This window comes from Struthio camelus, chromosome 10 (genome assembly GCF_040807025.1).
Source record: "Struthio camelus isolate bStrCam1 chromosome 10, bStrCam1.hap1, whole genome shotgun sequence".
Classification (NCBI taxonomy): domain Eukaryota; kingdom Metazoa; phylum Chordata; class Aves; order Struthioniformes; family Struthionidae; genus Struthio; species Struthio camelus.
In genome coordinates this window covers 8164870-8190138 of record NC_090951.1, presented here as the reverse complement: position 1 = coordinate 8190138, position 25269 = coordinate 8164870, and the positions used below count along the sequence as shown (strand labels likewise).

At 36.9% G+C, this 25269-nt stretch overlaps 1 protein-coding gene across 4 annotated transcripts in view; it reads right to left on the bottom strand.

Annotated features, from left to right (window-relative positions):
* The window catches only part of ADAMTS18 (ADAM metallopeptidase with thrombospondin type 1 motif 18), an 82630-nt gene that overhangs the window by 21852 nt on the left and 35509 nt on the right, over window positions 1–25269 (bottom strand). For all 4 annotated transcript variants that reach the window (XM_068956224.1, XM_068956222.1, XM_068956221.1 and 1 more), the window contains 9 exons: window positions 25120–25225; window positions 20017–20154; window positions 18397–18550; window positions 17260–17355; window positions 16181–16329; window positions 10421–10593; window positions 8325–8455; window positions 8065–8188; window positions 6587–6831 (listed from right to left, as the gene is read on the bottom strand). In XM_068956224.1, the coding sequence (XP_068812325.1) occupies window positions 6587–6831; window positions 8065–8188; window positions 8325–8455; window positions 10421–10593; window positions 16181–16329; window positions 17260–17355; window positions 18397–18550; window positions 20017–20154; window positions 25120–25225 (1316 nt within the window). The remainder of the gene's footprint in view (window positions 1–6586; window positions 6832–8064; window positions 8189–8324; window positions 8456–10420; window positions 10594–16180; window positions 16330–17259; window positions 17356–18396; window positions 18551–20016; window positions 20155–25119; window positions 25226–25269) is intronic.

Genomic DNA, 25269 nt, shown 5'->3' with positions numbered 1-25269 from the left:
CCTCCAATGCTAGTCTACTTAACTGGATGCATTCCAGCATCTTTTCAGCCAGCTGGCATTTGCTCCCAAATTTACAGCTGGCAAACAACCTCCTTAAACATTTCCAGTTCCTCAATAGAACTGTTTAATGTCTACCTTTAACACACCAACCACCTGACTTCAGACACAACACTCAGCAGCTCTGACCGCAGGGCGCAGAGTTATAAAATTTACAGCTTCTTGAGTTCGAAAACCACAGACTCTATGGCTGGAATCTGCCAGATCTATCCTGAAGAGAAAGAACTGTGGCTTTTGCTTAGGGCATAAAATGTTAAAACAATGGATAAATTGAATTCTCCTGAGTAAAGAACCTTTTCCTTTTACAGCTAATTTTGATTTCAAAGCTAAACTAATAAATTTTCTAAACTAGCTGTGCATCTGCTCCTTTGTCTAAGATTCTTTTTTTTCTTCTTCTTTTATTCTTTCCATGGCTATCTTAAGTCTCCAATAAAATACTCAATTTTGGGGGGCAAATTTTTAAAGCACCTATCAAGATGTCTTTTTTATGATTGATTTGTGCTTTTAAGGTATGTTTCATTGTAAGCTGTGCAAGTGAAGTTACTTGCAAATACACTGAATTAAGATAGATTAACTTAGACAAGATAAAGTCCTTTTTCCTCCATAATAGTCTGTCTAATGTACAGGAAAACATAAAAGTGCCTGGCATGTTACAAGTTGGAAAAATGAATCCTTATCTCTGTGAAGGACAAACAGACATTTATCACTTATGGAGTGAAGCTGAGCTTTAAAAAAAGAGCAAGATAAAGGAATAGCTACTGTTTACCCACGTGTGCTTCATTAATTTTCAGCTTTACTCATTCTGCATTTGCATAACGTACAAAATGGGCATCAACCCAAACTGTGAATGCCAACGTATATGGTAGCTTTGCTCTGAGTGTTCAAACTGCATCTCCATTTCCTTGGTCTCTCCATGTTCTAAGTCTTTGATAATTTGTTCAGGCAGGTATAAAAGAGTGTAGCTTACTCTATGAGGGCAGACTGAGAAATCTGTGTGTGTGGAAGAGTGGTATCTGGGGGTTGTATTGCTATTTTCCAAAAGATGCTTTTGAATCCTGCATTTTCATCTACTATGAACCTACATATATTTAACAAATACTGTAACAGACAACATCCTGAGCCAGATTCTGATTTCTCTAATTAATCAAGATTTATTCCACTGAGTTTCATGAATTTACTTTGCTTGCAGTAGTGCAAATCTAAGCATGGAGTGTATGACGCTGCGGGGGAAACTGTTAAGCCAATTTAAAAACACAGCACCCTTGTCTAGAATGGAGACTTATTGAATGTTATCCGTGACAGTGGCTAATAGCAGAAGCTTCAAAGGGAAGTGAGAGAACCTGTAGGGAAAAATGACAGTAAAGGAAAAATTACCCATTAGTTAGCTAGCCAAACGTTAAAACAAAAGCATTTTTGTCCCTTCCATATTTCTAGAGTCACTTTAAAAACAATCTTAACTAAAAACTTATGAAAAACTATTGTTTTTCAAGAAAGTCCACTAAGGTCATTAAGAGGGGAAAAAGAAGAAAAAAGAGTATCCTTGAAAGGGCCTGTATGATCTCATTTCTACTTCAGCTGTTTCAAATTTATCCTCTGTTGTTATTGTGTCTCCATCTTTTTACTGTTCACATGCTAAATGTACAACCTTCAGGGATACTGTCCAGCTAATCTCTCTTCACTAAGGGAGAACCCTTTTATCCATTATATTGCATCAACATCTGTATCTTATAAGCACATCTTAGCTCTCTTTAACTTACTTTCTCTTTAGGGGAAATCAGTACAAATTTATCATCTAGTAGCTAATAATAAATGTAATGCTTTATAACTGCAGCTTGGCTTTCTCCCAGTGGCAGCTAGATCATCAGTAAAGTCATTCCACCTGGCTTCCTTTCTCTTTATTCCCTATCGACAAGGAGGAAGTGATTTACTGGTTTTAATTAGACATTTTTCTGCTTTGAAGGTCCATTCACCTTCCCTTCCTGTGAATGTTTGCCTCTTTGTAAAGCATCCTTTCCATCTGTTACTTATTGCTGTCAAGTTAAACCATTTTTTTTCACCAAGATGTCATAATTCCCTGATTCAGTATTTCTCCAAGTGTGAGGTAGACTTCACTGAGGATATTGGTTCTGTCTCATCCTGAAAACTTCACTGTGCTTTCTCAAATCAGATTTGAGTCTGAAGTCACCCATTCTTCATCAGCTCATTGATAAAACGGAAGACCAAATTGTCAGATTCCTTTGATTTCAAGTTAGTTTACTAATCCACACTCATAAAATATTTTTCATGCCCGCATAACAGTTCAGCTTGTTTTGCCCTTTCAAAGCCTTGCCCACAGTCGGGGAGAGCGACTGAAGATTGGAGCAAACGGAAGGCAGAGGCGACCGCCAGGAGCGCTGTATGAGTAGAGCCTTACGATGGCCGCGTCCCTGGTGCTCTGCTAGCTGTGGCTGGCATATTATGGAAAACATTTTCAGCATTTGGTGGCCCACTGTCAGCCCCGATTTCCAAGCTAGATAAATGAATGCTGAATTACAGTATATTCTTCCTCAGGTTACAACTTTTTCAATTAACAGAAAAACACTGTCAAGGTCTTTAAATTAAAAGTGTTGACCTTAGATTACCTCTGACCAAATGACAGATAAATAAATAGGCTGGATATATTCAGCTACATTAAAAAAAAAAATCCAGTACATTTCCATTTAAGATGACAATTACATTACAAAACCTGTATTTTAAAAACCTGGTATTAATTCCTGATCCTAGCTTATCATTTAACTATCATATTTCTACCACTTTGAGTTTTGTCTTTTGTTTCATCTAGCCTGAATGTGGCCATTTTGGGAACCGCTTTCTGAACCCATAAAGGTTTTTCATTTCAGCTTTTACTGGTTTCTACAGCCCTCAGTAATACCAACTGCAACTTCCGAACGACTTCAGCACAAATTCTAAAGGGCACCGATTCACTGGCTTCACTGCGTTGCCTTCCCTCCATATGTGAACTTACTTCTTGAACGATCCAGGAAAAACTCTGATGAACTCCTAATCCGGCCATACATTTACACTTCCAGTAGCTGCGCTCCAGAAATACTAGTCCTACACATTCCATTATTTGGCCAGTGAAGTTTGTATTTTTTCTCCTACAAGCTAGTTAAATTACAGAGTCAGGCAGATGTGACCCTTTGTCTTCTTTGGTATGACTGGCTCCCATAATTATAAACATATATTATATATAAGTGTATATATATATATAATACATACATTCATTTTTTCTGAAATTCCAATATAAATATGGAAAACTGTATCATTCTTTTTATTGTTTCTTATCCATTTTTGAATAATGTTTTAGGACTGCAAAGTCTAATTAAATGATACATGCTAAACTGAACCATTGAAAAACCTGATAGAAAAACACAGATGCATAGCAATATACTGTACAATAAGATATCACAAATAGGAAACATTTAGTGTGACTGCAAGGCCAGACTATTGCTATTTTTGTGGCATGCAAGAAAACAGGGAATTTTGAGATTTTTTTCTTATTTGGCCTTCATCCTTCTCGCTTAATACATGCTTCAGATGTCTCTTTCAAGCAAATAGTTTGGAGAATGACTGCATTTCAAAGGGAGTGATAGCCTTGAGCACTGACTTGCCAGACCTGTCTGGACCCATACCTGGAGAGCACGGGTCCTGTCCTCTCCTGCGAGCGCTCAGAGGACCGGCATAGCCTGAACTTGCTGAATCCATGCAGTCTGGTTTGCATCCAGAACTCAGTCAAATACCTAGACTGTTTGGGTCACCACACAAATGTCTAGCAAAACTATGACTACAAAATTAAACAATCACAAGCAGTATTCTGTTCATACAGAAGAGCACAGTGGAACAGCAACAAATACACCTACATAAATTTGTATTTTGTGCCCACCTGAATAAGAAAAGTTCCTGCATTTATGCATGCAATTTATTCAGTTTCTCACTACCTGCAGTGTAAGTTTCTGCATGGGCTCCCATTGAATTCTTCTGGGGAAAAAAAACTAATCTAGAAAACAATTATTAAATTGCTGTTGAATACAACATGATTAAAGAAAAAATACCTAAACATCACAAGAAGAAGCTGAGGGCTTACTCCTAGAAAGTCTTATCTGATTGAAGACCAGCTTATTTGGATAAAAAAATTGCTGGCAAGACTTGTTTTGTATGCTTCTCTGAAAACTACAAAAGAAAGAAAAATAAAAACAAAGCTAAAATGTAGCATGCTCAGATGTTCCTTCTATTCAGCCTTCTATCAATTGCTAGTATTTATAGTTGAAGCAGGATTTGTTTAATTATTACTGCTGCAAAAAGATGTTCAGCAATATGTGTGTTTTAGCATAAAAGGCTATTTCTTTAGCTTTTTCTTTAGCTTTCATTGGCATTTTTGCTGCTTAGAGTTACTGAAAAAGCAAAAATAATGAAGATCTTTGACCACACAAGATTTTGCATTTTTTTAAGAATTCAGTTTGCTGAATGTTGCTTATTATTGAAAGAAAAAATACTAACTATCACTTATAGATATACGTAATTGTGGAATACATAACTACAACACGTGTAGTTGTTAGAATCCCTAGTTACCAATGCTAGTGGTGTAGGTATTTCAATAAAAATACAAGGGAAGTTTAAATAAACTCTCATAGGAGCAATAGCCTCAAGTTAAATGTTAAATCTTAATAAAATTGTTTAGCATAATTTGATAGGATGAAAATAGAAGTATTATTTGGCATTAAAACAAGATCGTTTTTTTTTCCTTTAATCTCTATCCTGCAAAGTATTTGCACAATATGCAGCCAAGTAAGTCATCTTGTAGGCAGTTTATTATTCATACTTTAGTTCTATAATAATGTAGTTCAATTTACTTTGTATTATGACAAATAAGATTCCCGAGAGTTCAGTTTAACTTTTCATAGTATTTCTAAGTGTGCTTGCTGCCTTGGTGTAAGGTTATTTTGGAAATGATTTGCAGACAGGGAAGCATGTCTGTAACGTGTAGACCAAACTCTTCTTTGGACTAAAATATCCTTATTAACATACACACCCAGAATGAAAATTCTTCAACTGAGAAAAAAGTGTTTTAAAAAGGCATTGCAAATCATGATAATCATTCGTGAAAATACTCACTGTTAGTCCATGACAAGTTGTCCATCCTTAAGCAAAACACTTAAACATGTTCAAAGTCCATGAACTTCAATGGCTCTTAAAGGTATGTTTAAGTACACTACTCAATCAATATGAATATCAGTAAGGCTCTAAGCATTCCAAACAAAACCTTTACTGAATAGTTGTAAAAGTTCAAATAATCCTTGAAGAATATATTTCATATCACAGTCTATATTTACTGTGTTTCTTCGTTCAGTGGAACAAAGATGTGTAAGGGAGGATGCAGAGCTCTCTCTCGCGTAACCATTGCTGCTGAACTTCTGCAGAGGCAGAGAGCAGTTTTTAATTGTGGTGTTACAGGCTGGGGTGAGGAACCACGAATGGCTGCCTCGGAGATCGGGTACGGCCCTCAGTCTCCTGCTCCCCAAGGGCACTCCCCAGAAAACCATGGGTTTGGTACGGAGCCGACCAGAGTATTGCTAGCAGGTGTGGGGAGAAACTGAACCCTTCTGGGGAGGGCTCCTGCCTTCTCGCACGGAAGGACTGATCCAAAAGGACATAACAGATGAGCTACAACTCCTGGGATTTGCTAGAGCTTTCTAACAAAGCAGGCCAAGTAATGTAGCTAACAGTCGCTAAAGACTTTTGTGATTCAGCCAGCAACTGACCATCAGCTATTCTGATGCATTTTCAAAGAGAATCTCGTAAAGCGACCTAATGCGGAAAGAGATTTTTCTCAGAACAAAAGTACTTATAACCAGTTTCAAAATTTGAACACTGGAGCAAACCACATAAGCACCAAATTTATTCTCTGCTAAATATAGTTTCAACATAGGGCACCTGGTAGCTGGAGCAGGTGATATAAATTTCATTAGGAGATAAATATATATATAATTTATTATTCTAGATGCTATCAGCAATAAAACTGAATCAGGAGAAATTACATAGGAGCCTATGTGCAGCACTCAGACATCTCTTTCCCAAGGTAGATGTAATAATGGCTACATGTGCCTAAAGTTTCAGAAGCATTATTTGAAACTGTTACTCTGAAGCTTAAACGTGATGTTAGACTTAATTTTTACATCACTGAATTTTATTGTATACCACTTATGGGATGGGTTTATAGTTTATACTGTTGTGCTTCAACTGAAAAATAATGGTACATGGTGTGTTTTACACATTTTTCTTTTCTCAGAACTTGTGACACTTTACCAAACTTCAGAGTCTGATAAACTGGGAAAAGGCCTTTCAATCTAGCATGACTACACAATTAGGTCTGAACACTATCGTGACTCAATGCTATTCTTTAATCTCACTGAGAGTGACAGCACAGAGCTAAAGCTGTCGTTACTAATTCTGTAATAGTCATCAAGGAAAGAATAAACAGCAGAAAGCTTACTTCAAAGACCAGCGTCTCATTAGTCGGTCCTGCTGCATATAGACTCTCCGGATGGTTAAAAGAGCGTTGATAATCAAAAATTGTTCCAGCAAAAGAGAACTTTCCTGGCCAGTCAATTGTCCAGTCTCCCGTTAGATAATACTTTTTACTGAGGTTGCGCACTGCAAGGTAGCTGGTTGAGATTTGCATTTCGTGGAGCAGTATACTGCGTGCTCCTGCAGGAACAGTGACCACTGCATAATAGTCTGAAAAGAAAGAAGCAAGCAACATTTTTGCAATTGTCATACAGATAGAGGCACTTTATCCCTTCTGAGCCAATAGTTTGAATGATACGGAAGACAGACAGTTGTTCTGATCTATCAAAAGTTACTCCATTTTCACAAGGACAAACCAGTTCTGATTTTAAAACTCCTATGCAGCCTGTAATCAGAATAACTCAGAGGTGTTTCAATTCCTGGAATTTTTCTTTGTGACTGAAGACAAGAAAAAGCAAGTTCACCTTAGAAAAATGCATATCAGACGAACAGTGGTTTCACTGAAATGGTTTTACCATGTTTTCCATGTAGTTCCCTCGAGTAGTTGGAAGGTATTATTTCAATCACAGACAAGCTTTTGGGGTGAGATGCACTCGGATGCAGAGAGCTTTCACAGAGCCCTATATACCACTGGATCTCCCTGCTGTGACCAGCTACACCCTGAGCATTTAGAAACCTCAGTCATTGTACAGTCTGATCAGACATCACCGACAGCCTCCAAGATGCACTGCACATGGCTAATTTTGCAGAGCATTTGGTTCAGATTATTTTCCTAGCACTGTGTTTTATCTCTGTATAACTATATCCTAAATACTTTCCTGGCCTATATCACTGTAGTATTTACATGTCTTACGATTGTCAGTAAATGGATCCTCAAAATACCCCTGAGGGTAAAGAAAGATTTATTATCTGCAATTTATGCCTGGGAAACTGAGGCAGAGTGCAGTTATTTCCCAAGAAGCCTGTGACAGTCCAGTGAAGAAAAGTCCGCATCCCAGTGACTGGGTCATTCATTGAATCAGCTGGACAGCCTCCAATCAATTTAATTTGAAAATGGACATGGAAGGGCTGTCATGTTTGGCATTAGGCTGTGTACCACTGTTCATATCTCCCACAAGGTCATTCCAGACAGAATTATTTACAGCTCTTTTTTCACTTGCCTGAATCCTAATATCTTTTTTAAAAGAAAATTCACATGTTAAGGGAAAAAAGTGGCTGAGGAAACAAGAGGAATGCCTGCAAATTAACTAACCAAGACTTAGGTTCATAGTTTTCTTGTTACCAAGAAACAGTAGAAACGTGAACTCTCCTCTCACTCTCCCTGTGATTTTCAGTTCACATCTGGACTTTCAGCCACTGCCCTAATGAGCAAGAAGTCATATATATTACATGGGGATACAGCAGAGCAATGAGTTGATGATCATGTGGAACAGCTTTCCTTACCATTAGCTTTGTGCTGGATCAAGTATTGGCCTTTAAAGAACTTGCATGTTGAATTATCTCCTTTACAAACTCCACAAGCATCCAATACAGCTTTGGAACCAAGTCCATGATCACACCCTACTTGCTGCAACCAAAAGGCAGAAGTGAAGGACTCATACACAAGGGAATTTGAAGAAACAGCTGCATTTCTGATAAAGGAGTCAATTGCCCACAAAAAAAAGAGAGACATTAGGATTGTAAGAAACTTAATTTTATCTTACTTCACAAATTCCATCAATGCAAATATCATAATTATTTGGAGAACATGGGGTTCCATCCTTCACTTTGCTGGACATTGCAAAGAAAAAGTCAAAGTCTTCAGCTGTGCAGTACAATTTACATCTATCTTCCTCTGGGAAAAAACAAGACAAGAAAGTGTTAACAGATGAAAAAAAAAACCCCAAACCCTCCTATTATTTCTTCCCATATCCTAGGTGACACTTGGAAGCTACAAGGATTATTTGCGGTTGGTCACATATTGAGACCCCAAGATAGGCAGAAATACAGCCAAATACAGTAGCTTATATTATGCTGTTTTAAAATAACATGTAGATTTGACAATCCAGACACTCACATAGTTTAAAATTCAACACCAGTGTGAAAACGTGCATATTCCATTAGCTCTGCTGCTGATGTGGCCCTAAACTTCAGCAGCATTTGCCCACAGTTTCAAGTTTCATTTTTTATTAAGAGAATGGGGGATTTGTAATATTTTCATTAATTTTTAAGTAAAAATTGAAAAAGAAATAGATGACACAAATGATAAGTTCACCTGGAAGCTTGGACTGGGGCCAGATTTTCTTTTAATAAAAGCACTTTTTCTCTAAAAATTCACACTATTGTCAATCAGATTTCTTCTTCTACATGGATGGTTTATTATGCTTATGAAGGGCTAATAAATTCTACATAGGAAAATCTAGTGATGCTATTGAAATATTGTAACAGTTACTGAAGCACACAATTTTAACGCAAGTAAATGACTAAATAAAGCAACATAACAAAATTTTCAGGGGCATGCAATTAGATTGAAAATAGTATCTTTTTGCTCTTACATACACAGCTGGATTTTGGATAGTACCTTAGCACTCAACTCTTTCTACAGAGGTAAAACATGTCTAGCAATTTGGAAAACCGGACCATGGTTTTAGGAGCACAAATACAGGTCTTGGGGTTGATTCTGAAAAGCAGTTCGGAGAGTTAGGACATTGAGGCACTTTTAATTTCAGAGTTACTTGAAATTACTTTTGAAAATTATGTCCTTTGTCCCTGATTTTAAGCTCTATTTCTTTTGCTAAACGTACCCCTTACCTTTAAAATTAATGCTGGCCAACTTAATTGCTGTTCAACAAGATGGATCATTCTACCTATAATACAGCATCCATTGTAACATACTGTGAAACCATATTTTCTGTTTCCTCTATTCGTAATGGCTGTTACAACAGAGATTTCTAAATATCAATCAAAGTGCCTCCAAAAGCTTTTGGAGGAAATATAAACAGGCTATAAATAAAAGTTATATGTGTGCATGTATAAAATTATGCACATAATATCCTTCAAAGCAAATTTGTACAGGTCTCAACAGAGCAGCTACAATGTGATATATACTAGCCACTTTTATTTAAGTAGTAACAATTGCACCTATAAACTGTGCTTTCAAACTGCAGAAACTGTTGGTTATATATGATAAAAATGAATACTGATTCTAAGTAATTACAAAATAAAGATGTTTAAAGGAAAAATGAACTTAACTTCTACAAAAGACAAAAAATAGTTATTGAGACCTGAACTTTATAAAGATTTAGTGGTGAAAGATGTCTTTAAAAATTTATGTCGGCACACTGTTTGTTTTTCCAGTTCTCATGGGACTATACCAGTAGAAAAGTCAAAAGGTTGATTTATTGTTACATTTAGAAATCTGAGAACATTCCAAATGAAGGAAGAGTCTGGTAGTGCTATTGTGGGAGCTCATATTTCCCATGCTGAAAAATCCATGGAAATTTTTTTGTTGTTTTGTTTTGTTTTACACTAAAACATATGTAAAATAAAGTAAAAGAGAGGGTAGCAACAGCCAGGGAGTCATGCCAAGGACAAAGATCTAAATTCACAATCAAAATCAACTCCGCGTGTTCATACAGGCAGTATCACACAGAAGGTGAGATTCAGGTACGCTGGAAAGCAAACACATCTCCAAATAAGCCACCTGAATTTCTGTTTGCTTACATCAGGGTGATATTTGCCCAAAGAATATAGATGAATTACAGATTTATAGCTTGCTTCCTGCAACTGACTTTGTCCATCAGAGCGGTGCTATAATTACCTTCCACTTTTGTGTATGGCTTCCATTTGTAGTACCATCCCCGGAAGGGCTTGCTGTTGTATTCTGCACACTGCTGGGCACGGAAGTCCAGACTATTTGGTGGACATGGCTGATAATTGCAAAGCTGATAAACACGACTGGAGCCTTGACAGAATTTGCCACCGTACTGTGGCCTAAAAAAGAAAAAAAATCTTTTGCACAACCTACAATGTGTATGATACTACATGTGCGTTGACAAAATGAGAGGACTGAGCGTCTTAAAAGATCACTATTTCTAATATGGCCATTAATTTTCATGGTTGCTAAAACCAAGCAAAGCAGTCACCACGCATTACCTATTTGGATCACTGCAAACGCAGCAAAGATGCAACCATCTAGAGGTTAATCTAGATTTAAATGTATAGAGATATTTTGTACTGGTTGGTTTCAATCATGTTATATAGCTATTTTTACTTTGCTGTAATCCAGGAATGAACTTGTGCAAAGAATTACCTATTCCAATAAGAGTTAATAAGGGATAACAACACTGATCAAACATGAACAGAATGAGTAATTACATTCTAGTTGTTTGTTTTGTAAATCACTGTAAAAAAATGTGCTTTTAAAGAGTCAAGGAAACAGGGACTGTGCATAGTTTCCCTGCTTTGTGAAAATGTTGAAGTTCTTGGTTAACTTTAAACACGTTGCATCCACTTCAGCAGACCTTACCTGGGCATTTTCCTTAATTCTGGCCAGTATGAAAAGAAAATACTCTGTTACTTTGCTAGTATCTTACATTATCAGAATAATATTTTTTTAACTATTGGGTCTATGTACATGACTATAAACCAATTTTAAACATAAGGCTTAGTCTTTTCAAAGTGACAGAGAGATCTCATATGCTGCTGAGCAATGAATGTATTCACTCACATTTGTATTCCTTATGGATCTACATTGGAATCCACTGATGTTATTGTTGCAGTTTCGCAATCAGATATACATCTGCAAGTACTGTGCCAAGTCTTCAAAACCCCAAACTATAGGAATGTTTATGATATTGTACTACTTTTTGCATCAAGTGAAAAAAATGTAACAATTCTGCACCTGCATACATTCATATCGTGATTTTTTAAAACTTAAGGGAACATACGCACTTGGAAGACAATCTGTGATCTTTCAGCGGATGGCTTGGCCATGTTACACACACATTAAGGAAAAAAGTTAGAATAATTTAAAAGATAAAGGATTTATACAGTTACAACAAGTATAATGGAGTTGTTTGTCTAGATCCTTAAACAGTTTTTGATAACTGAACCCCCCCCCCCCATGAAGTGTATCATGCAACTTCTCTTAACATGCATCCTACTGTGGAGTAACATGGGAGCAGCTTGGTACAACACGGATGAGAAAATCCAGGTTCATTTTATTTGTATGCTGTTTGCTTATTGTAAATTCTAACTTTTTTCACTTTTGTGAAAACAAGCTGGGGCTTGGTTTTCATGTTTTGCCTCAGTTTTGAAGGTACTGCTGGCTGAAGGAATAGCTGGCTTTGCCAGAATTCCAGGCTGCAGAACAGTCCAGCAAAGGAAGGGGTGGAAACCCCTCTGCCAGCCCATTTAAAGCTGGGTAAAGCACCAGGGACATGTGCTATAGGAAACACCTTCCATTGACCTTTCCTGAGGTCATCTACTAGCTATGCTGACGCTAGGTCCAACAGCAACGGTCTTTAAAAGGCAAATATTCTGTCCTAATTGGTGGAAACTCAGTCTTTGAAAGGCAGGGAGGATGTGTGTTTAAATAGCTATCAGAGAAGTATTTCAGGGAATATTTATATTGACTTTGTGCAATTAGTAGGAGCTTTGAGTTAAGGCAGCCAAGCTGTTGGGTCCACACTCAATTCTCTACCAGCTTTCTTTACAGCTTCCACACATTTATGATTTTTTTTTTTTAACTTCCTACATCCCCAGGGGACAAAACTGCTCAACTCTAAATGCCACCAAACAAACAATGTAATCAGATTTTATGGCTAGATCATGACTTCTAGCCACAGTCTTGTGTTTGAGGATGATGTAAAATCTCACCAAACTAAGGGTGTACTGGAAGAGGTGTTCTGGTTCCCGGCTCTGTTACAGCACTTTAATAATACAGCATGCTCCCCTCACTGAAACTGCTGGCCAGAGAATTGATTTTCGCCATCTTCCATTTTTTACCAACAAGTTGTCAGTAAGAGTTAGCCACAGGAAACTACATTTAGATCTACAAAACTGAATATCTGAGCAAAGGCTATTATCTACAATGATAAAGTCATGACATTTATACTACTAATAGCGTTTGGTTCAACCGTCCACAGAAGCTCTTGTTAGTACAACAGTACTTGCAATGGAAAGCTCTGCACAGAGGGTATGCCAATACTTCTGTAGCGGTACAACACTGCTGCTAATGCAGACATAGCCTACGCTTTCTGTCTAGCTGTGTTCATCGCCAGCTTTGGAGCACAGAGGTAAACATCCTTGCATGAGTAGATGCTGCTAAAGCTGAGGCCTTACTGAGGATAATTGGCAAGGAAGAAATTTTGTGAGACACAGTCTCCAAAGAATGATTTGTAAAAACCCTTAAGGAGTGTTACTGCAAAAATGTCAATACAGCACTTCATATAATGCTGCAAGAATGAAAGAAACTGAGATGAATATTCACTGGAATGCAATACAGAGAGTGAGAAATCATGGAACGATATTTATAGTAATCTGATCAAGGAAAATACTATTTCATGCATTAAACAGAGAATTAGACCCTGAGATTCTAGACCCCTATTTTTTCATGGTTTATGATCATTAAAATTCAAGTGTGAACACTTCTGCTCGTATTATGACCATATTATTACAAATGACCATAACATTACAAAGTTAGACTATTTTTCCTGCATGAATTCAAAGGTCTTATAAGGTCTTTCACAATTTTCGTTTTTAATTTAATATTTTAAACAGCATCATTAGTTTACATCAGTTTACATCTGCAGTGTCTGCAATCACTCTTGCAGTCATCGTACACAAAAGATTAAAAGAGAACATGTGTTGAAGCCATGTTATTGATTTTTGTCTTTTGATTACATATATGCCTAAAACTGCATTCTACTCTTTTTGTGAACAATGCACTATTGTGAAGTGGGTAGGATGCAGCCCCACAGATATGACTTAGGTATTAATTTAAATCTCTGGGGCACTCTTGAGGTTCTTTACCAGCTGAGCCATTAGATTATGTAAACTATTTCTTTCTTGGAAAAGTATCTCAATTGTAAAATGCTGCGAAGTATGAAAACCAGATCCATGAGATTACACTGTGGCAATTTATAGAAACGTAATGATTTTAGCAAATCTGCATAGTTATGTGTACTACAGATGACCTCCATAGGTGTTTGTTAGCATGATTTGTACATAACTCAGGTGGTAATTCAGAAGCCATATCCAGAGCTCTCCGGGCACAAATACAAGGTCTGTCCTATAACTGTCAAGAAAAAGAGAACTGAACCAGTTGGCTTTTATTTTCAAGAGGAGAATTTCACACACCACAGATGACAAGTTTTCAAAAGCCGCAGCCGGAATTTACATTCCTCACTGGTGCTTAAGCTCCTAAATAAGAAGTGTCATCTTTCAAATCACTGGAAACCTAGAAATCTCCCTCAATGTCCATAAGGAGTCCATCATTTTGAAAAGACTACTTATTTGAAAACCCTATTTTAGAATTCAGTCAGTCTTCACAGATCCACAGCCCTTGTCCTGATCTCTTACAGAAATATATTTTATTCTTTGTCATCTTCAGAATTCTGCTATCCAAAATCTGCTAACAAGCTTTTGAACAAAATAAACATTAGCTCCTACACAAATCTGGATTAGAGACACTGAAATAAATATATTAACGTATGAAGTAATAAATATACTGAAATATATACATGTCTGAAATATATTTACAAAATTAAAAAAGGAATCACTATTTACAGTCTATGTGTAGTTATAGAGGTTAACAATGACCAGTGAGCAGGTTATTAATCTGTCCATGTAGTTTAACATTGAAAATGGATAGGATCATTTTTCTAATGAAACCATATTTATATGAAAGTACTGTTGGTCAGTGATGTGAAATTCAGCTACCTGAATACTTGTTCAGTGCTGTACATGATCCAGTTCTCGCATCAAATCTTATATGAATTCACACTGAAGTTGAAACAGACAGAACACTCTTAAGGTGAGTTTTAAATACATATTGCTGCAGTAACAGACACATTTCATGCTAAACAGCTTTTAGTTTTAACATCATTTGAAATCATAATCAGTTTTAATACTGAACTAAACTGAGACATTCCAACTCCTAGACATGCTGCTGTGGCATAGGGAGAGTCATCAAAGATTTCAGAATAAATGCAGAGAACAATACACCTGCATGCAAATTTAGCAGGCACCAAAACAGGAAAATGAAAACACATGTACGACATGCAATTGAGACCCTGTGTTCTCTTGCTAGATATGTTAATAAACTATCCAAATAATTTTGTTCATCAAAATACACTGAGAAACAACAGAAACGCTGGAGAAAATGCTCTGCTACAGATCTGTAAAGACTGGCTCAACTGACAGAGCGTAATAAAGACTATTTTAACTAACTCACATTTTCCCATAACATAGTATGCGAAGCATGGATATTATTACTGAAACACTGTATAGTAGGTGTGAGGCTTCTTTACAGCCTCATATAAACTATGTCATATTTTTTCTGCTTTTTATTACCGCAGTTTAAATATTCTTTTTATTGTGTACAATGAAGAATACATATGTCTATGCTTGTTAAAGATATTTATGAAATAAAATAGGGAAATAATTTTTTTCTTGCAAGTTAAAGTGAATTAACTATTTGGGAAAGATGCTGGTCTAATAAACTTTACCTCTCCTTTGAAATAGTATTGTAAGGAATAATGGTATTTATGGTGGTAAGACATTCACTAAAGGAAAATACTAGAAATGTTTTGCCAGTTAACATACAATTCTAGCAGTCAGTAACTTTATTCTGACCTGTGAAACACAAAATAATGCAAAGAACATGACAGACATACAAAGACATCCATCTACAACTATCTGGAAATTGACTTCAAACATTTTTGGTTTACTCTCCTGGATAGTATGATGTAATCAGAAGTCTTTAATTGCTTCTAAGACTTTTTTCAGTTCCTCTTAAATTATTAGGTGTGATTATTTTTGTGTGGCATTTCTCTATTTCTGCAAGCATGTGCAGTTGCACAAAATAAATTGCATTGCTTGCACATTTCTTCCAAAGGTGCATTAGAAAAGTGGTCTGTAGATGGTAAGCTTTTTAATGCAGAACATACCTCTAATATAGATATGACATGGTACAAATACTGAATATGAACTTCAGAACTGGGAGATTCATCTAAGTTAAAATGCAATGCAATAAGCGTGAAAAATTCTTTTTGTCAGAGCGTTTTCCCTTTTGCCTTCTTTGATGAGCTCTCTGTAGGAATCATTAAGTCCTAATCATGTGAAGACTTGCCTTATGTTCTAGCAGTCTTGAGCAAACCTCTACATTCTAGTATCAGAACATATTCTGTCTTTCAGTGTTTCCTAACTGCTGGTTGGTCATATTGGAGATGAAGAAAAGTCTTAGAATGATTTCCACACATATTATTTCCTTGCAAAAATGGACTCTATTCCTTTTTTGTTTTAATAACATAAATAATTAGTATAAAAATAATACCTTTTCATATCTATGTCTTACTTTGGATTGTTGCAGTGTCTTTCTTGATATGTGACCCCACCTCCACAAGTCCGAGAACACTCTGACCACTCAGACCAGGCAGACCATTGGCCATTGACTGGCTTGGGTCCGTGATCACCGTATTTGACACACTGTCCTCTTCGACACCACTGCCAAAAGAATGCCAAAAAATTTCCCATCAGAGTTTGTGGTAACTACTAAGTGCAAAAAAGAAAAGATCCACCTTTAAAGGCCCAAAGCAAGTGCTTAACCCTGTAAAAAAAGAGGTCTTTCATTGGACTCAATAAGATTACAGTAGAACAAGGACTCAAAAGCAGGACACTGGTCAACACAATGATATATACAAGTAATGTCCTAAATTTGCCCAGGCTCTGGGTTTAAGATCTCTGAAGTACAAATTTTTAAAACTGTACTCAGCTTATTCCATGTTAATTCATGCTCTTGGCTCTCAGAACCTCAAAATTGCCCACGTCATTTACAAATACACTGCTAAAATTATGTTAAAATTTCTTCCCTTTATCATTCACTTATTAAACATTGCAAAAGGAGAAAAAGAGAGATAGAACATGATGTCAGTAACATGAAAATGAAAACAATATTCTATTGGAAGAAACATGCTGCAGCAAAATAAAATATTTCATGTAACTATAGCCTTGAGTAAATTACAGGGTTCAATTAAAACAAATAACCATGTTCTTTCCGTAGTGATCACTGATGATAGTACCCATGACGACCTTAGTTTGTATAGCAAATTTTCTGACTTAAAGAATGCTTATTGCAGAGTGGAATTTGAAGTCTTGATCTAATTCTTGTTATAATGAGTGGAATTTCTTAATGACTTAGATTTGCCAGAAGTATCTTATTCCATAGTTTGATGGGAGGGGCATCACTCCCTGCTATCATTTATGTGTCACTTCAAGGAGCAGTCTTTTGCAATGCAGTCTTTTACTGAGCAATCCAGCAGTCCATAATATGAAACCTGGAGGGATCTGGATAAAACTGGTTTTGACAGGAGTTAGTATTTGACCCAATACAGTCTAACAGTTAGGATGACGTAGTCCTATTAATAAAATACATACCATACTTATGCCACAAGCTGTTCCTTCTGCTGCTGGCATGAACTTTGTCTCACATCTGTGACCGACTTTGTGACACCAGAGAGACTTGCATATATCCTGAAAAGAAAAAAGAAATTGCACTCATATAATTTCCCATTATTTCCTGGTATTTAGAAATAGTAATAAGTGATGTATGCCTTTGCTACCGTAAAAGCTGTATGAGTCAAACCTTCTTCTGAACTTAGAAAATCTAGGGTTTAATATTCTTAGCACAGCAACAGTCTGTATATTGCCTTTGTTTTCATGTACCATTTCACTGCATTTTTTTTTTTTTTACTTTTTTGAGTGTGAGACTACAAGAGAACAAAAACTGTGTTTAAAAGTTCAGGGTCAAAATTAAAACAAATCTACAGGGGTTATGAAATTCCTAAGAGACTAGGTTTTCTAAAACACAGGAGATGTCTGGAAACACAGTCTCTTCGCAGTGCTGTTCACTCTCACTTCTTTGTTTATTAGCTGTAGAGGAAAAACAGCTGCCATCACCTGATAAATGTGGTTAGTATAAAATAAATCAAAATACTGCAGGATAATAATAGGGGTATAAGAAATGACAACACTTCTTTTCAGAATGAGCACTCTGGATTATTTAATAAAACATTTTCTCTAAAGAGATCAGCAAAGGGTGTTATAGTCACTAAAATAACAGGTTAAACTAGGTTAATCCCCAATCAAAAAGCAAGAATGTAAGTTACATTTTACTGTTCTAAAATAACCCGATAGATCTGTTCCAGACTTCCATGTCAATGCATAAGAGTAAAACAAAACACAATGAACTCCCTCCCCCCTGCAACACTCTGTGCAAGTTTTGATCAAAACCGCACTGCCTGCTAATTTCCCTTAGCATAGCAGGCAATGCCTGATGGATCTTTATGAATTCAAACTTATACCTCCTGTAAATAGCACATTTTTTACTGAAACTCCCCTGGGATGGTGACATTCGTCAAGGGAGGCCAATGCCTTCGAAGTAAATTGCCAAACAAGATAAGGTTGAGAAATAGTCCAGCCCTCTGGAGAACACCGTATTACTTGTATTTATTTATAAATGCACTGCAGTTCTCTAATGTAATTTTAACTTTTCAAAAGTATATCAATAGGTACCTTTACAAAGCTGAGGTTGCATAGTTTTGCTTTCATTCCAAATTGCCATTTGCACTGGGTATCAGCATCATAGATCTGCCCTGGTAGTTTGTCAGGGTATTTATACTGTCCTGTTTGCTTAGGTTCATCAATCAGACAAGCAGCTTGAGCTGTGCTATAATGAGAACGTATATTAATCATGACTATCATCTTTCTATCAGAATATTTAATTTGCTACAGAACAGCAAAAACACATAGTACGGTATACAGTACCTTTAACTAGCTTTATAGGCATGTCCTGGAATGAGAGAATCTGCTGCAGAAGCCAAAAGATCTTGTCATCTTATTGGTAGCCTGACCTGCAAAGTTTCAGGATGCAGGAATGTCCAGGCTTTGGCATTATTGTGACAAGAAAGAATGCTATCAAATCCTTTTTCTCTCCTTATTTCTGTGTAACCAAGAACAAGGTGATCTGGCCTTCTTCTTTACCTTAAATGGATTCCCAAAATCCGGATATAAGATGTAAGCCCTGACCCATTTCAGTATTCGCTTCATGTGGATTGACCAGCCAAAGGCTGCTGTGGCTGTGTTGTGTGCTTTGGGTTGGCTGAGTCCAGCTTTAGAGCAAAGGGGCGCTGTGGTCTACTTCTTTCCTTCGTATATGCTTGAGGATCCACATATATAGAAGGTCAGTCTCTGCTGGATTTACATCTTCCGAATGTATGTCTGTTGGACCATACGGCATGCTGGAGGGCTTATATGACTTTTTAATTTGCAATTTGCTTGTGTACTTAAAATATCTTTGATCATCGTAGCAGCCAAAATCAAGAGAACTCTGTCATCTTTCCTGTCACTGGTCTAAGATACTAATTTGGAATGTAAGGACCAGATCCACAAAAGTATCTAGGTTCTTGATTCTGACTGTCATTACAGAATTAACATCTAAAACACCTTTTTAGGACCTGTGACTTAGTACCACCTGCACATTTTTTGGAATGATGCACATTATGCCCATGTAGGACTAACAAAATAAAATAAAAGCTGCACAGGAAAGGACTGCAGTTCTCATGATATTAAATATGCATCAAAAGACAGCTCCTTTAAAAGTATCACTGAGTAATGCCAACATGCTGGAGAAACAATTGACATCTCTCTCTCTTTCTCTTCTTTTTTAACTTCCCAGAAGCAGTATATGGAAAATGTGCTTACTCATAGCATGAACTAGATCAGAAGAGAAAATTCAGGGAGAAAGGCCACTAGAGTTAATTTACATTTTATAATGGATTTGGTACCACTGTGTCTGCCCTCTTTTGTGTTCGCTTCCTACTAACTCTCGAATAAACCTAGCTACGGACAGGAATGCCTGGGAAGGAATGGCATGCCAGTCATTACTGCCGGATATTCATGGAGGGTGAGATTCATTCTTCTAAAAAGAGGCAGGACAAAGACACTTTGCATACATAGCATACCACGTATATGCCTCATAAGTCCAAGTGTGTGGGCTCAAACAGTACATTGGTTTGAGCACATTTTAAAAGAAGTGAATTTCATACTTTAGTAATTTTTATGTCTGTTCAAGAGTTCATGCCCAGCTACTAAGATATATTCCCTGGCACTGGCCCAGATTTATATCTGACCTACCTGAGAAATTTGTTGAGATACTGCCTGCTGCACACAGACCAAGAAAACACTCCATTGTTTCCTGTGAGTGTGGGAGACATAATATTACCCTCAGCTTTTCTACAAGGATTTCCTTCTCCATCATGAATCATACCAAAGCTGAAAAGAGAACCATACATGAGAGTGGAAATCTAGATTCATCAGAAGCAAGACACAATTTGGAGCAGAAGAAACTGTTTTGGGGCAACATCTCTATGCTTAAATTCCACAAAGAGATGAAAACATATGCACAAACTAACACACAAATGACTACTAGTATGAAAAAAGGTCCAGTAAGTAGCATTCAAACGTTGCTGACATCATACACTTATGTGATTAGAGAAAGGTCGTCGAATTTCCAGAGAGACCCATACTGGTGATGCACAGGAGCTCTGCAGTGTGAGTTAATGACAAGACACTGGCACAGAGATACCAGAGCTGCAGGCTGTGAGAGAAGTTTCACAGTTAAACAATTTCTCTTTCCTGAAATTCTGCCTGTCTATTGTATCATGCATTGCCAATTAAACTTACTATCTGGGAGCTATTTTGTGGTGCCTCTGAAATGAGTGGATGCATTCAGTCATCAAAGTGTTCCACCTCACATTATAAAAATCACTATTGTACTTGGCTGCCTTGCTGGTCATCACAGAACAAGCCAAGAACTGAGGTTACTTGGAGTCATCTTCCTCACTACTAATGAGATTGCTCTTGGAAGGAACAGCTTGGGGTAATTGGGGAAAAAAAACTAACATGCCACTGTCTATAACAGGCCTGCCCTACAGATAAACAGATGCCAAGTTCCTTGCAATATCATTGTAAAACAGGCGTATTATAAAGGGATTAAGTCAAAACTATAGCTCTTTGTCTTTGCAGCATTAGTCAAATGTGACAATAATATATAAATCAATGCCAAAATCAGGTTATCCTCTAGGTATCATATTTTCCCATCTCTAATATCTGAAGTACCTTATCAAAAAAACAAAACAAACAAAAAAACCCCTGTGATTAATGACTTGTGCAGATAATTGCAATAGAAAAATTACCTTGAAGCCGTTTTTACTCCAAGTGCCCTTCCATCTCCTAATCTTGCGCAGGACTTGGCTTCGTGCTACCACTAGAATTTTTGTTCTCTGCCACTAAATGAATCAAATCTGACAATAGCCCCATGATGGACTAAATAACCATCATAAAGTACCACAAAGAATTAAAGTTTCTTCCATTGCCTCATGTATCACAGTAATAACTGAACAGTCTGCAATTTGACTGGATTTTTGTATCGGGTCATTTTGTACATTGTGCTGATGCCACAGTTAGGGAGGGGTAAAGAATTTCTCTGCATCATTTACAGTAATATCCACAATGGTAGTATTTTTTACCTTTTCATCCACCAGTTCATAAACACAGAAACCTTTTTATTAGTGGATTAATGCTAAAATTGAGTCTGTCAGAGTACATGACAACCCAGTTTTCTCTGTAATTATTTCAAGCAGGTTTTCTATATCATGTTTTTATGTAATTTTCTAAATGTTTTTGGAACAACTGGAAACACAATATTCAGGTATGCTTGAGTACGTAGCTCTTGTCGATATCCGTGCACAATGAAGAGAAAGATAATAGCACCACTTCTGCCATTCTAATCAAGAAAGACCTTGCTAATTGTTATTGATCCTTGCAAAAGGGGATGCACGTTTAGGGCACGTACAAAGAGAATCCCCCGAGACGGATGGAGGTAAAGCGCTAGTGGATCTTATTTTCACTCACAGTTGTTAACTACCTATAAATATATCAATGTAAAACATGCATGCGGTCTGAGCCTTTCTGAAAGATAGTGACAACTCCCATTAGCCTGAATGGCATGGAATCTTGAACCCCAGCAAAATATCTTTGTAGGAATAGAATAAAACTGTTCTGATCTGAAGGAAGAACTACATAGCTACACTCGATCTGTGTAGCAAAAGAAGTGTGACTGAATGACTAGAGTACCAGGTATGAGCATAAACATGTGATTCCATTCCTTATTTTAGCCATTAAATTGCTACATTATCTCAGTCAAATCACTCTCTTTTCCAAGCCTGTGATTTCCTCTCTCACTTACTTTGTCTAGACTGCAAGCTCTTCAGTGGGAATATTGCCTCTTATTGGGTGCTTTGCACAGTCTGTAGCATCATTCGGTAGCAGAGGTGCTACCATAATATAATGAATAATAAGCAATAATAAAAGCCACATTAAAAACTATAAATGATGTGGAATTTATGGTTATAACAAAGCTAATTTTCAGTTTTTTTCTTTCAGTGTTTTATATTTACTCTCTGTACAGGACATCTGTGAATTTCAATGTGTTTTGAATAGAAATTTCATAATCTGTTACTTCGATGTTGTAGTGCACTGGTGACTTTATGAATATAACGTGTGCATGTGCAGGGAATATCTCATTTACTGGGCTTGATCCTCTAGTGTTATAAATCATTGCAGGCCCATCAGAGTTACTGCATGTGTTGCCACAAGCTGAGGATGTAAACTTGCTAAAAATATTGCTCCTTCTAAAAAAGGACAAAAAACTCCTAACTGAGCTAATATTTCATAATGCGTTGGAAAATAGTAACTTTGTTCACATGCATTGCAGCCAAAGAATCCACAGATTTAATACCCAGTGATACAATAGGCTCTGAACTCTTAAACAAACTATTAAGCTTTTAGGTAAAAATACAAACTATTTTAAGAAAACCATAAAAATATGTAACAATTGAAGCCACTCCAGGTGTGATCTATGCAGTGTACAGTATTCTCCTATTATGAAATCCTTAGCATAATATTTTCACAGAGGACTTCATCACCTCCAGAGCCGTCACAATTTTCCATACAAGAGCACTCTTTGTTTCAATGGCTATGTATTGGTACAAGATCAATCCAAAACAGTCAAACCATTCATCCCAAATATATATTTAAATATGTGCAATATCTGAGCACTCAGTTTGCTAAAGAAGTGAAGAATGGAACCAATCCTACGTTTCAATTTAAAAGTTTGTTCTCAATGTCTTAAATACTGAGATCAGGGTGGAACTCTGTGAAATGTGTGACTTTCAAAGACGGACAATGGACATCTAAGGACTGGAAAGAGAAAACTCCAGGAAACATATATCGTCCTGTCAGGTGAGAAATACTTTTTACCGTGGCCTAAGCCTTCATTAACTCCCTCAAGGCACCACTTTTCAGAGCTCTCATGAAGCTGTTATTTAAGCTGTGATGATCAATAGAGAGAAATCTTGAAGTTTCAAAATCATTCTGAACTATCTCACATCCTTTACATAGTGATGTACTGTTTTCAAAGCTGCATTCCCACCTACTCTCTGATTACTAGCAATATTGCAAGAGACAAAATCTCTGGACATTTTTCTTCCAGGAGTCTGAGTATCACAGAGATCAAGTCCAGTCTTCTTCCAGTTCATACTAAGTAATCTCAGGAACATGAGCATGAACAAGTGTTAACAAAGACATTTTGTATCTGTGGCAGTTTTTTTTTTTTCTAGGAGATGAAATATATTCTATTAGACAAGATGCAGGAGTACGATGCAGGAGCATGGAAGTAAAACAAAGACAGGCTGAATAAAATGGCAGTGGTGAAGAAGAAAAAAATCCAATAAAAAAATTCCAAGCATAAAATATATAATTAATGTATAATTGTCTCAAAGAGAATAAGAAGAAAATAAAAAGGAAGGAAGGCAACTAAAAGACTAAGGGGGATAATTCTTGAAAAATAATCTATGGACCTGAATCTCTCCTAACGCTGATGGAAGGGCACTAAAAAAATTTACTGAGGTCAGTGAAATTGCATTAGTATGACATGAGCATCAAGCCATAGGTATTTTACTTATTTGGTCTCATTGAAAGCATTGGCACAGTTCCCATGGACTTCACTGGTAGCTGGATTATTCTTTAATTCCTTTTTTCCCTTCAGATGTACAGAAACCTGTGAAAGGGTCACTCATGTAGACATTAGGTCATAGTATATACTGTAGAGCATATTTGTGCAATGAAAACTAAATAGTCCTGATTCAGTCATGCACAATCTGAAGGATTCATGCCTCGACCAAAGAGCAGAATACAGTAGCAATGCCTTTCAGAAAGATATTCTGTATGGAAAAGTTGCTGCAGAAAATAACAATCCTATACCCATGTTTTCTCTATCCCTTGATTTCAGGTATGTAATCTGTACCACACAGAGAAACACTCAGAGAGTAGCTGAAGCTCCATGGAAGACTCTTACTGATTTTTTTTGAGACAGCAGTTCTTAGAAAAATAGTCTTACTACCACAGAAATCAAATGGAAAGCCAATGGACATATATGCAGAAAGGCCGAAACCCCAAGAAAGGTTGTTTGGAACCAAAGCATCCCTTAAACTGATACAGAGAACAAAGAAGGAGGGGTTGAATGAAATTAATGGCTCCCAGATCCTATGAATTACAGTGTCTTCTGGGAAAGAGACCTTTAAGACACTCAGAGAGTTTGCGTCTCCGCACAGTAAGCTGCTGTGCCCCTTCTCTTTCTGGAGCAACCACACTACTACTAGAGCAATTCGTCTACTGGCACATGATATGAGTGTAAGAACACTGCAGATTATTATTGTCAGCTCTTACTGTTTGCTCTCGTTATCTAGTGCAATATGCACAATGGCAAAAAATAAAAAGGTAAGAGCCACGGGCAGCCAGTTCACCACTTAATGCTACAGGATACATCTCTGAGTGAAGAGCCTTGATTTCCATTTGGCCTGAAATTTCCTATAGCTTCCTGACAAAGTAGGAACAATAGTGGTGTACCTGCGTCAGAATAGGGTCTCTCCCCCTACAGCAGCAAATTGGATGAAAATTCTATAGTCGTTATTTTTATAATTGCTGAAGAGATGATATTTAATAAAGGCCAACACATTAATAGGGAGCTCTATGTATTCTAACAGTTATATTGCTCTGTAAATGATCTATAATTAGCTGATTTATATTAACTGATTTATATTAACTGATATTATGTTTCCATTCATTTACATATTTATTTATAGAAAGAGAATGCAAGATTCATGGAAAATAACTTACTTATGTCCAGATTCATGAGCAATTGTAAAAGCCAATCCAAGGCCTGTATCTTCATTGATGGTGCAGCTACGGTATTTACTGCACATACCACTGATAGGGGCAAATCCTGGAGGAAGGAAGCATAAAAAGAGGTTGTTCTTCTACAGAATG